General features: G+C 30.6%; 1 protein-coding gene across 5 annotated transcripts in view; it reads left to right on the top strand.

The window, feature by feature from the left end:
- dac (dachshund family transcription factor) overlaps positions 1 to 18,360 on the top strand; it is a 497,825-nt gene extending 479,465 nt beyond the window's left edge. For all 5 annotated transcript variants that reach the window (XM_085957392.1, XM_085957385.1, XM_085957400.1 and 2 more), the window contains one exon: positions 17,855 to 18,360. In XM_085957392.1, the coding sequence (XP_085813518.1) occupies positions 17,855 to 17,985 (131 nt within the window). In that variant the 3' untranslated portion in view covers positions 17,986 to 18,360. The remainder of the gene's footprint in view (positions 1 to 17,854) is intronic.
- Positions 18,361 to 18,653: the final 293 nt, after the last annotated feature.

The raw sequence follows: 18,653 nt of genomic DNA, 5'->3' as shown, positions 1-18,653 counted from the left end.
AACTACGAGTATAACATAGTGACGTTGTCACACTTGAATATCCTAAATAGAAAATTACTTGGGAGGTTTTCCATGAAACAGATGAGTCGATTACTTCATGGAAAGTACCAATATATATGCATAGGTATTTAGTATTGTCATAATTTTCTTTTCAATCCTGGCAGCATAACTAATAGTTTTAAATATCTAAGGACTATTTATTACAAAGATTTTGTTTCACAAGACGGCTTCCAAATCTTTCTTTGTTTTTACATTTAGTATAATTATGTAAATTATTTAAAATCATTTATTTTTATTAATTCCCCGTGCTCCTCTCACTATTATTAAATTATATATTAATAAACTCAGTCAAAGTACACTTGAGTGCGTGAGACATTCCCAGGCACAAACAACTGCTGGCGCTTCACACCCAAACGTAGGGCCTCGTAATACGCTCGATTAAGACCGAGTGTGATGTGGGGCGGTTTAGTTTGAAAGGAACTATTAGGTAGTATGGGGATACCAAAAATCACCACTGGCACTTAATAAATAATCATTCAAATATTACAGTCGTAATATTTTTTTTCATAATATTAAATTTAAGCACAGTTAAAATGGTAACGTTCTATTTATTCTCAAATACTATTCATATAACCTTCACTGATATGTGTTCTTATACTACTATTATTAAAAGTAAATCAAACATTTCACATTGCTACATGAATATAACATATTATAAAATACTATTAAAGTTCCATATTTTTTGCTTATGAAAATATTATAATTCCCCTAATCCATAAAACGTTCAAACATATTTTCATTACGTACATATTATACACATACACAGATCTCAGGAATTTTATTAAAAATTTCATTCGTTTCTCATACAGATCCCATATAGAGAGAGAAAAAGACTAGATATATAAGTAAACCTCTATGGGCTCATACATCGTAAATGCTTGCTCATAGTCCTTTTAAAGGAACGTGATGTAAAATTATAACGAATATTATAAAATATTCATTAAATTGAATTCAAGAAAAATATCTAATGATTGTTTTTGCATTTCGATATAATATTAGGTAATGTCAAAAGCAATAAAGCCACAATAATAACCTTCATTATCAATCTCCATGCCTCCCTTAGCTCTTTTTACTCTTCTTCATCTCTAATTATTTGCTGCCAGTGAGTTTTACAAAACAATTAGGTATGCATTGATTTTTTTTCTGTGGTATGACCAAAATGTAACTTACCATACATTTTTGTACCGCAGTACCTACATAATATTATAACAGGTTTACCAATGAAAATTATTTTTCTTTTTATATTATATTCATTATCGTAGGCAATACGGTACTTTTAGTGACGGTGATGGAATTACATTGCGCAAGACTTGTTCATTTCTAAATACAAATTGTATACATTTATAAGTATTTAGTTTTTGACATATAACAGTCTAAATGCATATTTTTGCGGTACGTAAGAGATGTTATTACTAGTGAAATGAATTTAGAAGTAATTTAAAAACTATTCAAGATATCACAATAACTATATGGCAGTAGAGAAGGGTGAAGGTAGGCTGTTAAGATCCGCCATAAATAGTGCACATTAAACTGTGTTAGTAATACGTTGGTATTATTTTTTTTATTGAACTAAGACCACAATTCGAGGGCTTAGTGTCAAACAACACTATCTACAAAAGTGCAACTTTACAGGAGAGCCAAAAATCGTTATTTTAGATTCTTGTAACTTAACAAGGGAAATGTTTATTTAAAACCTAATGTTAATATTTTATATTTTATTGTGTATTGTATATTTATCTTGCTTATGATGATGTTAAAATTTATAGGGATAGTTTTAAAAAAATATGAAAACAAGGGTAACTTATGTAATTAGCGTTAAACTTTACTGACGATTTAATAAGAAATTAGAAAAGATTGACATAACGTTGTTTGCCTATCATTTAGCCGTAAATGTAAAATAACGTTATCTCAAAAAAAAAAAAAAAAACTTTTTTGTAGATAACGTTGTCTGACTTTAAGCACTCGAATTTACAGTTGGTGTTCGTTAGTTCTTAAAAATCAATTAAACCCTACCTAAACCAAACCCATAATAGTTTTGGTATACTTTGGGCGATACGACAAAATTGTTTTCGTTGGATTAAGAATACACATTATTACACATATTGTTGTTTATTTTTTAAATTCATTAAGCCCTGCCTAAACCAAAAATATTATTCTATCTATAAAATATCCAAAGTTGTGTATGATTTATTTGCATAGTTTTGATATTTCATAGATAGACGAGTATTTTTTTTACTATTATCTATTAATTACGGCTTGGATTTCGCAGGGTTTAATTGCATTTTAAAAACTAACCAACACCGTTTGGAAAGTGTAATTTTATTTCAATAAAAACAAATACGTATGAATGAGAAAGTTTAGTGTTCACTATTTATGGCGAAGCTTAACAGCCTACCTCCACCCTTCGCCACCGCTATATGACATTGTATAATAATATAATATAACAGATTAAAGTTTCATGTAGTAATGCATGCGTCACCAAAAATGGTGTGAGGGCAGGAGTTGTATTACACAGTTAAGGGAATGAATTTCGTTAGTCGCCCTACAATCACCATGCGTCTTGACGAGCTTAAACCGTTCTTCTGTATATCTAAATCTAATGTTAAAGGATTTTAGGAAATGGTGTACCGAAGTGTGAATTGACGATGGTCTCATAAACTAGAAAACGTTTTCATAACCCAATCGATATAATATTATGTCCATAAGTCTCTGTGTCTGAAAATGGCTTTAAATGCTAGTTGCTCACTTATACACCAAGTAACCGCCCGTTCAGAAACACGGCTGGGCGGCGAAAAGTGCTCATTTTATAGCTCGGTAAGTTGAAATTGATTTCAGGGTTATAATTGAACCACGGCTAGACTTGCGAGGGTCCCAGAGCATCCAGATGATTGGCAAATGCCCTCCACACATATTTACCAGACGAAAGCGATCAAAAACAAGGAATTTATAAAATGCCGAATTTAATCCGCCGTCCGTTGGGGATAATTGAGCTTGCCAGAAAGCAGGGATTTTTTTCGTTCGAGGGAGACAAGACGTTTTTTTTGCTGCCTGCCAAAAAGAAAAAAAGCGGAGAAAATAACTAGAAATACGTATCGGTCATTTTTAATAAAGCTGTCGCGATTTTTTCTGTAAAGTAATAAACATATTTTTTTAAATTTAGAACATTTTCAGTTGTGCATTGTTACTATAATATTCATTTGAATTTTTACACAATATAAATAAACATATACCTACATTACAATTGGGCTTCAAGGTATAACATAATATACAGTATTATTATATTTTGTGTATTGAACGAGGTTTTGTTATAAGCCATTTTCCCACCGTGTTGGGTCTACGTCATGAAAATAGAATACACATTAATAATTTAAAAAAAAAATCTATTATGACCTTTAACGTGTTGGTAAATTTATCACTCACTAGCCAATCATCGTAATGAACTACCTTTGCTCTATGGTGGGCTAGTGCATCTAATATACCGTGATGTAGTGGTGTTGGAGTGCGCCCGGTGAACACTCGGGCACTTCTTCAAATAGTTATAATCAATATTACGTTACACATAATAATGTTGAACCATGTGAATATAGAAAATTTTCCTGTTGCTATTTTTAACTTAGGAAACAAATCGGGAACTTACATAGGTATATTCTAACCCAACAGTTCAATTCTGAAATGAGTATCGGAAAAGTTGTAAGTATTTGTTGACAATTTGACCATTCACTCTCATCGTATGTTGATCCACTGACCACATGGCTAACTTTTGACTGACGTTGTTCTAAATTTCATAAAATACAACACTTTAATTTGGGGAGAGGGTATCTAAAATATTATAAATATTAAATGCTACGGGGCTTTTTATTCAGCACTACATTAATATTACTGTTTAGATACCATGGATTTTTAGCTACACAATGTTATAAGCCGTACAATAAAACTAATCATATTCAGTGACACAATCACCTGCTTTGAAACCATGATATCTCCCCTACTAGGCATAATATGCTTTACTTAATACAATTAATAATATATACCTAATCGATTGATAACAATCCGTTTATATTATAATATTAATATAAGACTTTAAAATATATACCTACGCTTATTAAATTCATATAAAATAGGTACAAAAAAAACTAAATTAACTGGCTACTGTATCTTTAGTGTATTTTTTTTATAAACTGGAATGCCAATTCATTGCAAAAAAAATCGACAATAACAATCAACCTATGCATTTTTGATGCATGAAAGATCAATAATGGCAAACTAATAAACTTTTTAGTGTTATTTTGTATACAACAGCATAGCTGTGTTGAAAATTTACTGTCATGGTTCTGTAATAAAATTTTGAAACACGGCGGACGAAGAAGGTGCATTAAAAAGTTGACGAGAAAGAATGGATATAAAGCGCATCTCCCCCACCTTCTGTTTATCTCTGCAACAGATGCAGGTAATTATTGTTACTTTTATACCACATACAAAATGGTGAAATATTATTTTACTACAGATTTAATGTTAGATGAAATAATTTTATTATTCACCCAAGCGTTGGGGAGGTTTTTTAGATTATCAATCATCAGTATTTAAAGTATTTTTTTTTTTATTAAAAACATTATTTACAAAAATTTATACATCAGCGCTTTTCAATATTTTTGATTCACCGCACCTTTAGTGTTCTTATGTCGATATTTTTCATTGTGTTCTAAAATTAGTGGAACGAGTGATATTCCTGAAATCTTAGAATCAAAGTTTAGACAATGTTTTCACATATTTTCTGTCAAACGTTTTATTTGTATTACATATACTATAAGTATAATATGTTTAAATTTAATACAAGAAAAGAACCACTGTAGAATACGAAATTATAATAATTGTGACCATGATAAGATTGGCTATAATAATTAAAATTTTAGAATATCTGACCGCGGAATTTGCTCATGGAATCCAGTATCGTGGGGTGCATACTTTGATAACCTCTTCTATACTTTTCAGCTGTATAAGTGCCCCTGTTAATATTAACTAATACGTAATGATTTGGTTTCTCTTCCGGGTTCCAGATTCGAATCCAGGTGAGACTACAATACATTTATGATTTTTTCAAAGCCTTGTTGTGTTTTATCCACTCCCACTATAATACTTTAATTTGGGTGCATGGTCTGTTATAAGTGTTTAAATTAAAATATTCCTCATAAGTCTAACCAATAAAATAACACAAAAATATGCTACATCCTTACTACAACAGTATCATCAAAATATATTCACGTTTTCATATATAAATAAACGATATGATAGTGAACTTTTTTTTTAAAAATATCGATTGCCACTCATTCATTTCACATGTTTTTTGTAGTAAAACATGTGCAACAATCATATTAGACATCACAAATGATTATTATATAAAATTAGATTAATATTATTAAAATGAATTTACTACGTAAATTATTACAATATAATTTTAAATAACCATTTTTTGAATAATTCAGATTGCAGTTGACGCCAGATTTACCCTGACAAATCACTAATAATAGTCAGTAAGGCTTCGATAATGGCTTGGATCGATTTGAACCCCAAGGCCTCGCTGCGTTCAAGATCGTCGCATTGTTGCATCTCTTTTACGAAACTTAAAAGCTCTCACCATTGTGTGGCAGACCGAGATATAATCGTACTCGTGTGATCGTATCCCGCTTCCAATCAAAGCTTTTGACTGCCTACCGAATTGGTTTTCATTTATTTTGCCACTGTTCCCTGTCGGCAAATTGATTCCACTGTCCCACATCTAAGCTGTTAACACATTGTTGAGATCATTCGCTTTTTTTTAATCGGGTATTTATATGGATAGGTAGATGCATGATTTGAAAGAATTCAATTCATGGTGAAGTTACGAGGAATAAGATTATAAAATATTTATCATAAACTTCCTATTCATTATACCTACCATCGTTTATATTTAAAATTCATTTTTAGTATATATTTATGGATTTCAAGCAGTTTTCGGTAAATCGGCTTCCTAATGTATAGTGTAACGTTATCAAATATCATAAATTGGATCAAATATTTATAAATTCATATACCTAAATAGTGAGGTATTACATTTAATTACCTACTCTAATTGATTCAAGTTTGGTACTGTTGCGTTTAAGTAACTTTGTTTCGCCTTTCATCATCTTCTGGTACTATGCGCACTCATCAAACACACACTGACACAGAACAAAGCTAATTCTCGTTTTTTCATCATCGTATTTTTAGGTAAATAGCATTCATTATAAATTAATTAATATATAGCAATATACCATAGTATAATAATTGTGTATCTGGTCACTCTTAGAAATTGGGAGCTAAAGTTATTTTTGTTCTCCCAAGATGCAGAACTAACCTATACTTGGTGATACCAATTGGAAGAGCAATAACTCTGTCCAACCAAATTGCTTCGGATATTGATATATTCCACTTACGTAAGGATGAGTATTTATAGGTAGACGTTGTTTTATAAGTTCTTAAATTAGGGTCTAGTTTGCTCATTCGGCTTACTTCCATGTAACTACCTTTTTATATGTTTTGTATTTTACTTTTTACCTAAACTGTTTCTATTTCATTGATTTTTTATGTCATATTGTGCACGTCTTGAATTTTTAATTTGTAAATTTCACTTAAATACTATGTAAATAAATTAGTGTGAATTTGGAATTTGAAATTTGAATAATATTTCATAATAATATATAAACAAAAATTGCGCACAAAAAGAAATTAAGATAAAAGCGTTTAGGATACTTAGATAATACATATTGTATAAAAATGGTTATTATTATTATTAAGTAATTTGAAAAAACAGTGACCCGAATCTACGCTTCCCGTCTATGGATTCCTGCTTATATAATAATATTGTTCTATCTGCCCTAGAATGTGCACGTTTTTTTTTTAAGTATAATAATTAAATTATATTAATTTATTTTAAAATTGTAATCTTACTTTAGTAATGACGCCGAGCCGCACAGTAGCCACAGTGCATTTTGAGTATCATTGAAACGATTTGTAAACAATTCAAGTGGCCCGATAAACTATTTCATTGTGACGCAGTAAACGGTTTGCATACACCAGCACTCTATCAAGGATATCTTTCCGAGAACAAGGCACTGTCGGGTTTTATTTTTCCATTCGCCGTAGCGTGACAAATAAGGCTTCACAATCCGATTGAAAAGCTCGACCCTTCGACAGACACCAGACCGCTACGGCCACTCACTAATAGATATCATACAGACCTTTTGGATGCGATTGATTTTTTTGAAATGGTTAAAATCCAAAATGATTAAATTAAATTAATTGTTAAACCTTTTATTGGCGTAAGTATAGGTATACATGCGTACATATGATTTTTTTAAATACATTAAAAACTTTAACTATATTTGCTTAATATTTATAAAGTGTACGATTATCTATCATTAATTGATATTTACAACATATTATAAACACCAATACTGAAGATAAATGAAGGAATTTAAATCCTAATTGATTTAAGTTTTTACGATAGTTTTTTTATTGTATTAATTGTGTATTTTTTATTAAATTTATTATATCAACGAGAATTACCTGTAATATGTCTCTATGATCTGAATTACCCATCTACACATGTCATGTGTGATTCATCCCATTTGTGCACTACCGCCTTATAATACGCTATAAACGTGTCAGAATAATTCAAAGATTTTAATGCCACATTTCCTTGTCCTAAAACGAAGCTCTACGGGATTAATGTAGCAACCATGCTCCTTGGTGCTTAACGCATTCGCTGCTGAATAGATAATGAGATTTTAATTGCCCCCTGTAAAATGCACGTTAATTACATCGATCGGCCGCCTGGTCATTACGCGCCGTGTGCGTCTTCCGCGTCCAAAGTATTAAAGAAAGAGTATATAACATAAAAATCTTCAATAACAGAACAAAGGACTGAGGAGTTGAAAGTGATGAATCTGAAGAGGGATCACGACGTGTCAGTGTGCATTTGTCATTGGTAAGAGTGCACTGTGCCTGAGTTATCAATTATGACTACTAAATTTAACCTTTTAATTTACTTATTCTTTTTGTTGGCAGTGGTGTGGAAAACAATATGCAATGTATAATATAGTAGTATGTAATGTAAGAAAAAGATATCTGATAAAATTTTCAAGTTGCAATTGAGTCGAGGGTTGGGATTTTTTAATGGGTTAATTTGATTAAAATCGTTTGGGGTGGGAGTAATTTTGATGTAAAATGTTGTTAATTATTGATGGTATTACTCTTAATACATTTTTTTCTAATTTTCAATCCCTTGCCCTTCACAGTATTAAAAATAATTATATTATTATATATACTGAAACTATTATTAATATAATGATAAATAATTACAAGATAAAAAGAACTTTTTATATACCACGTTTTTATATTTCCTGTTGAATCATATAAACTTGACAATTCTATGTATTAATAAATACATTTTTTGTACTTGATAGAAATATTGAATACTTACATAAATAAAATACTGAAATGTCATTTTGACATTTCATATTGATTTCCATAGTAACGCACGTGTATATATTAATAATTTAGTTGCTAGGACTGGACACACAAGAATACGAGCTAATAAAAACGTCGTAATAAAATAATGACAAGATAAAAAACTTTTTATATACCACGTTTTTAATTCTGTTGAATCATATAAACTTGACAAGTCTATGTACCTATTAATAAATACTTTTTTTGTACTTGATAGAAATACTAAATAAATATAGAATACTGAAATGTCATTTTGACATTTCATTTTGACTTTCATAGTAACGCACGTATATATTAATAATTTAGTTGCTAGGACTCCAGACCCCTAGCAACCAATAGTAGTGTTTTACTTTTTACGGATTTCTTCCGAAATAACTTTTCATACAAAACAGAATCAACTGAAAATGAATTCAATTCTACTTAAAGATCGCTAAAAGTATTAAAAGAATGCATTGGCCTCGTGTTCTGATATATTCTAAAAGTTTCAAATGTCTATCTAGTCGGAAAGTTAGTTAATCCTTTCTATGCCGCAATTAGTTAATTGATAGTAATTAACATAAGAATTGGTGTAATTAGGGCGTCCAAAGACGCTTTGGGCACTTAACCGGTTAAAAATCGATTGCAAGAATTGGACAAACAAGAAAAAAATTATACTGGACAAACAAGAATACGAGCTAATAAAAACGTGGTAAAATCAACAAACTTTTCAAAAGTGCATCAGTTTTTGTTAGGTACGGAATAGTTTCATTATTTTTTTATACAAAATGTCGCTCTCTTCTAATCTAGAATAATACCTTGCACTTCATAATTCAAAAGGCATACTCGTGAATCTCAACATAAACCGACGCAGTTTCCTTCGCGACGCCAGTACTAAAATTATTTATCCGCCTTGCGACCACTGTTCCATCTATTATTTGCAACATAACTCACCAAACGGCCTACACGATTTCAGACCTTGGCAATTTAATCCGAATGAATTGATAATAACTCTGAATGAGGATTTAGAATTGTGTTTGTGCCAAAATCCTTGTGGAGTTAATACTAATCCTACCATACGCAGTCTTAAGTAGAGAAGTAATAATTAATGAATGGTTGTGTTTTGACCAATGTGTTTTGATGAATAATTTTGTTACAATATAAATTATATTATTAATTTTTTTATAAACAAAAAATGCACTTTAAAATCACAATTTATATAGATTCATATAAGTATAAATGAGAATTACATACATAAACTTATAATAATGTTAAAAAAACCATAGGTACATGAATACAGTACCCACAAAATAAGTAGAGAATAAACAATAAACTTTCAAATAAATATATATATATTATTACTCTATGCAGATGGTAGTGCTTGAGTGTATTAACAGAGGTATTGAACATGCCAATAGACACATTACTAGAAAGAAATATAATATATACATTCTATTTCAAACATTATTTATTAAAATCAACGTAAAATGGTTCACTATTTTTTTTTGTCAAATATATACTTACACGACTGGGTCATACTGAAGAGCTAAATCTTATGATTTAATAATATAATTAACATGTATATGTTTATATAACTATATTATTTATTTACCTACTGAGATCTAGTAATTTGGCATTTACATTTTCTTGTTTTTACATTTCTGAAATATATATTATATATATTATATATATATAACAATATAATATAATATGTGCATTAACCACAACTGCAGAATTTAGGTCAGTAGCCAATGGCATAAAAGAAGAACACATATAATCTTATTAATTTTTTTAAGCGTTTAGTTTATGGTAATATATTCATATATTATCTATAACTTGATAGGCACAAAATATACTAGTTAAAGGTCTTTTATGCGTAGTGAGTTATTTAGATATCAAATAATATATTATAATCTTATTTTAAGTGTCTAAATACTGCATCGCTCAAATATTTATTTAAAGACAAAATTATAAGGTTCATATTAAATAGTGGTGGGCGATTAGATTGACTGCACTGAGTACAGCCTTTTAGTACCACTTTATTATTGAATTAAAACTGAGCATCGAGAAGTATAGATCATTCAATATCTTCTAGCATCGTACGTACACGATATGTTTCGTTAGTATTTGTGGTAGGATAGCAATATTGCATATTAGACCAACACAGCCTTCATTCAAGCCGTACATTTAATTGTGATGCCCCGCGGTGATAATCCCGCCAAAGATAATGGCATTTCACTCTCCGTAGCCGTGAATAGGGTGGCCATTAGACCGTTTTGGCAGTGCGATTGTGGTCTATTAGCTTCGGCGTTCTTGGAACGCACCATTTAGCAAATTATTGTAGAATAGGATGTAATAGTAATTATCAGTTTATTTGGAACTTTATTATGTTTAACGCTATTATCCTGTTGTTACACAACATATTTAAACTTTATATATAAAGTAAATATTCACTCACTATTATCATGACGTGAGTATTATTATTATTCTTAGTTTGATATTATTACGATATAAGTACTTAAGACAATATTTTGTCTATTATTATGTTTATTATCCGTGGATTGTAAGAATATTTTATAATATAATGCAGATAATTTTGATATCGATTTTGATGAACCCATTTTTGATCGTTTTTAAAATATAATTATTATGGATTAATTATTATTTTAACCTTAACAATCTTTTTTTAAATGTCGCTTTGAATATTGATATATTCCACTAACGTGAGGTCAATTTAGATGAACGCTGTTTTATAAGCTTTTGAGATAAAAGTAGGTATACTTAGTTCACCTGGTGTACTTATATTTACTTTTTTTATTCTTATTACCCTGTATGTTTATTTAAATATTTTTATGTCATGTCCTGAATGTTTTTAATTTGTAATTTGTCACGTTTATTAGGTATATAAATAAATAAACTTGAATTTGAACTATTATTTCACATATAGGTACTTGTAGTCTGTTCTCTTTTAACCCACATCACCTCAATTATAGCTAAAGATTTTCTGGCACTATTGTATAATATAAATTATTCTAACCGGTGTTGCCAGTAAATCGCGCCGTGGTCATCCTCACCGCGAACCCTTAAATGAAGTAGACCGTGGTGTCTGTCTCACGTCCTTGGTTTCACTCATCTCGTTCCTCTGCCTCTCCTCGCAAATAATAGGCACGAAAGCAAGCGGTGTCTATTTGCATTTACATTGGGGGCTGTGTGTATATTAAATCTTATTTCAACTCGACTGTTCATAATTCCGAATCGCTTACGGGGTGGATGCACCACTTAGGGTACCCGCCCTCTCCCGAAACAGGGGACGCGAGTCGAACTCATTTTGTCAGGATTATATTATTTTCGTTAAAATTACGATAGCAATGTAAAATACATAAAAAAAAACTTAATTTCTTCTACGATCCTATATGAATCTTGCCTTCCGAAGAGGCATCTTATACTGGCTAAAAGTTACTTTTGGAAGTTATCTACTTATCAATCTTATTCACAAGTCTTAAAAATATAATAATAATAATAATGAGATAGTACTACTGACATCAATGGAGAATAATATTTTAAAATTATGAAATATGGTAAAATTATCTAATTTTTAATTACATGTTTGAAAGCTTATAATAAAAAGCTCTCGAACGCTACTGCAATTTTATTTGCCAATTTAGTATGATAATTTTTCGGTACGTAATTTATGTATAAATTTATTACAACCCAGCGCATCTGTATGTATATATATTACGCCAAGCATTGCATTATTTTACGTATATCGATGCTCTATAAGTCTGTTACTGATAATATTAAATTATATTTTATTTAGTTGGTTTTCCGAGAATTTGTTATTGACCACCCACTCAACATAATATATTGCGCTTAAAAATACATATTTATAAATTAACATACTTATTATAGCGTCACTGTCAGATACAGGATTCGAACCCATTACCATACAGACTTCATTATAGTGTAAGTACATTAGTAAATCAATACTGTACGGAGACTTAATATAAACTACAGCCTATCATACCTACTTCGTTTTTTTTGTTAAATTATTTATTATATTATATTCAACAATTACCTAATATATTGAGTAAAATCTTCTTCAATGAAAATATAATCCTGAGCATATTATAAAAGCGAAGTATTTTTCATACAAACTTAGTAAACTAGTTTGGCTAATTTCGAATAATATTATATAATATAAAAGTATCATTTAGTTAGGTAGGTACATTAAACTCGAAAATATTTCATTGATTTTGTTAAGGATACAACATGTTTACATATTATTTTATATGAAAAATCTTTGATATCATATTATTTGAACGAAAACTCATCAAGGTGACAGGTATAAATATTTTAATTATTTCGGTTAGACCTGCACTTGTTCACATGATCTTATAAACACTACTTATGAAGTTTTATATAAAAAATATATACGATATACTTATATAATATATCATATATATATATAATATGTATTTAAAAACATCAGCAAAATATTCCCCGTGTTCTTTTGAGAGCCGCGCTTAACGTTTACGAGCAAAGTGTTGGAAACCTTTCCAGAATTTCTTGTTGTTTATTGTATAAAGTGTTTTAGCTCAAATATCTCGTTTGCATTTCGCCTCCTCACCGCCAGAGGCGCTAGACACAGAACGAATTTGGTGACGTTTCGAATTATTGTCACCCCCATGTTTGTTTGTTTCGTGATATTATACAAGTACGCGAGTACATATCGCTGTAACGGTAGACGTTATCGTTGGATAAGTGATTTTCTTTTTCTCTCACAGCAAAGTAAAAATATGACAAATATCTGACACCATTTATGCATATTATCTTATTAATCCAATTTTTATATATTATATTTTCATCCATTATATGGATGAAGTTTTTCTTCAGTTTCTACCACTCAACTCCTCCCTCGTTATCCTCTTCCGTTTACTTCTATCGCATGGTTTAAGGCCAGACTTGCGATCGTTAAGTACGTCCTATTGAATGACTATATTTTTTCAACGGTTATCTACTTGCCAAGAGACACGTCCGATAGGTACCTACATTGTCATTTCATCACAATGGCGATCGCTATTACATCGCGTACTTTTATTTGCAACCTTACTCATAGGTATATTTTGTGGACTGTCACGTGATGCCTAACATTCAACAAATCACGGTATATTACGCACAAAGTGACATCAATTGGCGAAAATAATAAATAAAAGCTCGATCGGTAATGCAGTTTACTGCATTTTCATTTGTTTTAAAACAAATGAATTATTTTTTCACCTTTTTATTCCATCATTAAACATGAATTAGCAGAGCCAGTTGAACATGAATAATATATGAAAATATAGTTCCGTGTTTTATTTTTTGGGAATATTCTTCCACACAATAAAAGATTTAATTAGTAGTTACTAAAGAACAAACCCTGTAAGTCTACGCTTATGCGATCTATAACTTGCAATATATACAAGTAAGTACATACATAATATTCATAAAGATCTACAATAAATTTAACACATATTATTTTCTACCATTTAATTTCATTGACATGGAAGTTTTGGTATTATGGGTGGTTCCAGTAATAAATGACAGCTGAAAGTGAGAACGATTGACAACAAAGACACTCACTATTTCCGCTTCAGGCACTTAATGGGTCTTAAATTTCCATCGATAATAGTAAAATCTTTCGATTAATTTCTTCAAGATGACGATTCTATTATAAACAAAATTAATTCCTATCCTATAAATATTATCCACATAATACATAAGAGGTACCTACATATTTTTGCACTTAAGGAAAATTGACAATGCCCTACGGTTAAGTATTGTCATCACGCTCAATGTTCCCATATAATTAAAAACACAGTTGAAAATATGTTATATTCAAATTTGGGGGCGGTCCGGTTCTTAATCTTTGTCAAAAAAACTATTTTTTTTAATAACGCCATCGATCTGAAACCTTCGTTAATATATTCCTCGTGGAGAGTTTCTAGATAGAATGTAAAAATCATGAGTATTTTCGATTTACTTTTCGATATAATATAAATTAAAGATTGCATTACTGTACATTGGCGTTTTTTACGTAGTAATAGAAGGTTCGGGTCATGGGCGGGATATGGATGTAAGTGTTGTCAATTTTTAACATTTAAAACGTTTATTATCTTATTATTTATTTTAAAGTGCTAATGTAATAATTAAATAAATTAGGTGTTATCAACTTGGCATCGTGATGATATTTTATATTGAAAGAAGCTTTCGATTATTCCTTCTGCAACGATCAAATAAAAACAAAACTTACTGTCGTATTATTCATTCGCAGACAATCGCCAGGCGTTTCTACACCAAAAATTGAATTGATAATGGTGTTTCTTTTAAATCGGCTTTTTTAGAAGAAGAAAAATGTGTACCTCGATGCAAAAAAAATTACTGTATCACGGTGACAGGGGAGTTTGCGCCCTAGTCGGCTTTCAAACCCTCCCCCCCACCTCTTAGACCTTCTTAGCCAGGCGCTGAACCAGCGTCGTCGTCTTGCTTTGCAGAACTTTATTCAATTTCACGCTACGATGGCTGCTTATTACAATTTACAATTTAGTACAAAAGCGAAACATTTTTATGTTTTTTTTATAACGATTCTCGTTTTCGTTCATACCTCTGTTTTTGATTCTCTTTTGAATAAATTTGTATTATTTTTATATATATCAAGATTGTATTTCGTTAATACTTTAATAGGTATATAGGCCAATTAGTTTTTTCACTAAAACTTTTATTTTTACTGTTTACTTATAGGTAGTATAAACAAAAATATTGTCATATTAGTTGGAACTTGCTGTAAGCGCAATTCATTATTTTTTTGTTACTCAAATTTGAATATCAAATCAAAATATATAAGATATTGGTATATACAGTAGAATATAATACAATATTATTTCAGTGTAGAAAAAACATATGCCAATTGATTAAAATTTTGCAATATTTATTGAATAAAGACAAAAATATACACATATATATATATATATGATAACTACTGATGGTAACATTTAATTTAAACAATGTTAAAAACTAGATGATAATAGGTACATCCATTTTAAATTAGTAGAGAGATAAATATTTATTCGATGAGTATAAATATTCCCAGATGGCAGTGCCACCTGTCAACATACTTTTCGAAGCGCTCGTGTGTGTGAGTAATATACAGATAAATGTTTATTTAATGATTAAGTAACAGTAGATATTGGCTGGAAACCTTGCTAGAAATATTGTTAATGGTTTACTAGGTCCATCAAATATGCAATCAAAGAGACTTTTTTACTGTTAGAAAAAAAAACTTACATATAAATAGTTAACTTATTTCCAGGAATTGTCTATGATACTATATTCCGCTAAGTATTATATGTAATGTAATATAATAATAATTGTGAAATAGCTGAACAAATGAGAAAACCTTTGAGCAATTCTCAGTAAAAGGCAACTTGGAGTCGTTTTGACAAGATTTGCGCTTACCTTTTGAACGTCAAAATTGCCCCTTTGTATGTTACAACTCAATCGGAATAAAATGATCTTTTTCTTTGTGTATCTTAATGTTTTTTCCTCGTATTTATTGCCTGCTTGCTGCGAAATTATAATATTCACCCCCTTTGCTTCACAAGGGACGCAGAAGAGTCTTGCAATTTAAATTTGAGAAACAAAGTTTTCCCTAGCCTTCAGCCGTTTAATATATATTTTTCTTTTACATTTCTATTACCTGTCCTCGTATTGGGGTCGTGTTTAATTTTAAAGTTGTTGCCTGGAAAGTCGTAAACAACACCGCGGATGTTGCTTTCGTGTCTTTGGCATACCTAATAAACCTTTGCTCGAAGACAACTTTTTCAATATCGTCATTTATTCTCTCTCGCGATGTAGAATATGCCTGAAATATATTTGCATGCTTTCAAAACATAGCTTATTTGCGTTTGCGAAATGTTATTAAAAAACTTATGACCGTTTTGAAAACTTGTACAAGGACATAGATGAATATTTAAATAAACAACCTCCTATTTTTTTTAGGAAAATTGTAGTAATTCGTCGTTTTAAAAAAATACAATTTATACTCAAAAAACAACCACAAAAGGAAGTTTTTCTAACAGAATTTTAGCAAAGATAAGTTCTTATTATTTTTAATTATTAAATTATCAAGTTAGCACAAAAGGGGATACATTTTTAAGGGCTGACGTGCGCCACGTAGATCAAAATGGAGCTTTTATGGTATTTTCAGAGCATAATCCTGAATATTCCATAAGCGTTGTAGATAATCTACTTTTATAATTTTGAAGCCTTATTATCCCTTATATTTATTTTAAACATTTGATGACGCATAAAATATTTTTATTACATAAAATTGTATTCTTTTAAACCTCTCGATCAAATGTTTTAGAATATAGTCATATTTTAGTACATTCATGTGCAGTGATGTTAAGATTTTTAGTTTTATTAATTTTTAAACGCATTTATAAAACCATTAGTAAAATTAATGTTAACATTATGGTGAAATATTTACGATAAAAAAATTATATTTTATAATCTCTGTGATTCCAAATTTGACAAGAATTAGGCATTGTATTATTCAAAAAATGGGCACAATTTACACAGTTGAAGATAATTCTAAAGATACTGATTATAAGCTATGTCTTTGAACATTCAAATGTGATAAACATCCTATGAATAATGATTGTTTTATAATAATTATTGACCTAAGAATAAGGTAGTATTTTTTTAAATACGCCTATAAAATTAAGATCATGTTAACGCGCGTGTTTGAACATGTACCGAAGCGAAAAAAAATCGTTTTCTCAATATCAGCCCAATACCACCTCGATATCAGTACCAGCAATTTCATTTGACGCAGATGATGTAATCAATCCGTCAAAATATTTTTAATTTATCCTTGAAACAGTTAAAACAGTCATAAATTATTAAATAATTGTACCAAAATGCATACTATTATGCCAAAATTTCCATTTACCAAATAAATCTCACGTGACAAACTGTAATGCATATTATTATGAGACTGCCTTAATTATTGAAAATAACATATCCTTTAGTTAATCCTACATTTTCCACAGTCGACAATCATACCACGTTTAACCACACCCAAAGGGGAGTTAAACCTGTTCACATTAATGTTGTATACCCTGACTTTTCTTCTATCGTGGAGCAAAATAATAATGTTGGACAAACAGTCGTTTGTTATCGCATAAAAATGTTATGTAAAATGGTGTTTGTATATTACAGTATAACTTATTTGTTTTTTTTTGTTTGCCAACAGAATCCTTGGCGCAAGAGATCGAGCTGGAGCGAAAGTCTCGTGCGCAGGCAATGGAACGCGACGTGAAATCGCCGCTGGGAGACCGCGCGGGCTACTACAAAAGCTCCGTACTGTTCAGCAGCGCCACTTAGCTCGCGGCACCCAGGGACGCGGGGAGCCCCCCGCGCGCCCCCGCCCAGCCCAACGCCCCCACCCACCAGGGGGGTACGATTGATCATCACCCCCCCGCGCCCGAATCGCCCAGGAAGCCTCTCATCAGCGTCAAACCTGAGTTCAGAGAGGCGCCCAACTGAGGACACCTCCGCCATTCTCGAGTCGATGCGTATCGTGATCTATATCGATTCTGGTGACACTTTTCGTGTTTGCGTGACAGTTTCAGACTTAAATCTTCGATGACATTAAGGGAATAGAACACATAAGGTTTTTTCTCTAATAACTTAGTACTTGTAATTCAAACTGCTTAGATATTTCATCATACATATTAATTTTAACGAATACCGGTGTACAAAAAAAAATAAACAAGGCAAAATTCAATATGTTCATTACATTCTTTAAGATTACATAAATGTAAATTGAAAGACTGCCAAATTAGTACCACAGTCATTTTTTTTTCAGTAAATAATGGGTAATCTGAAATGTACGCTGACAATTTTTCAATTATGTATAAATACGTCCCTTCTTACATAGACCTCACATTTAAAACTTATGTGATCTCACATTTCAAATTGAAAATACATAATTTTGATTGACCTTAGAACTATACCTATCAAAAAAATCTTAGAAAAAAGTAAGTAGGAAA

Source organism: Rhyacophila brunnea, unplaced genomic scaffold, assembly GCF_057557595.1.
Source record: "Rhyacophila brunnea isolate RB1 unplaced genomic scaffold, BYU_Rbru_1.0 scaffold_11, whole genome shotgun sequence".
Lineage (NCBI taxonomy): Eukaryota > Metazoa > Arthropoda > Insecta > Trichoptera > Rhyacophilidae > Rhyacophila > Rhyacophila brunnea.
The sequence above is the reverse complement of the archived record's forward strand: the minus strand, read 5'-3'. Positions and strand labels throughout refer to the sequence as shown.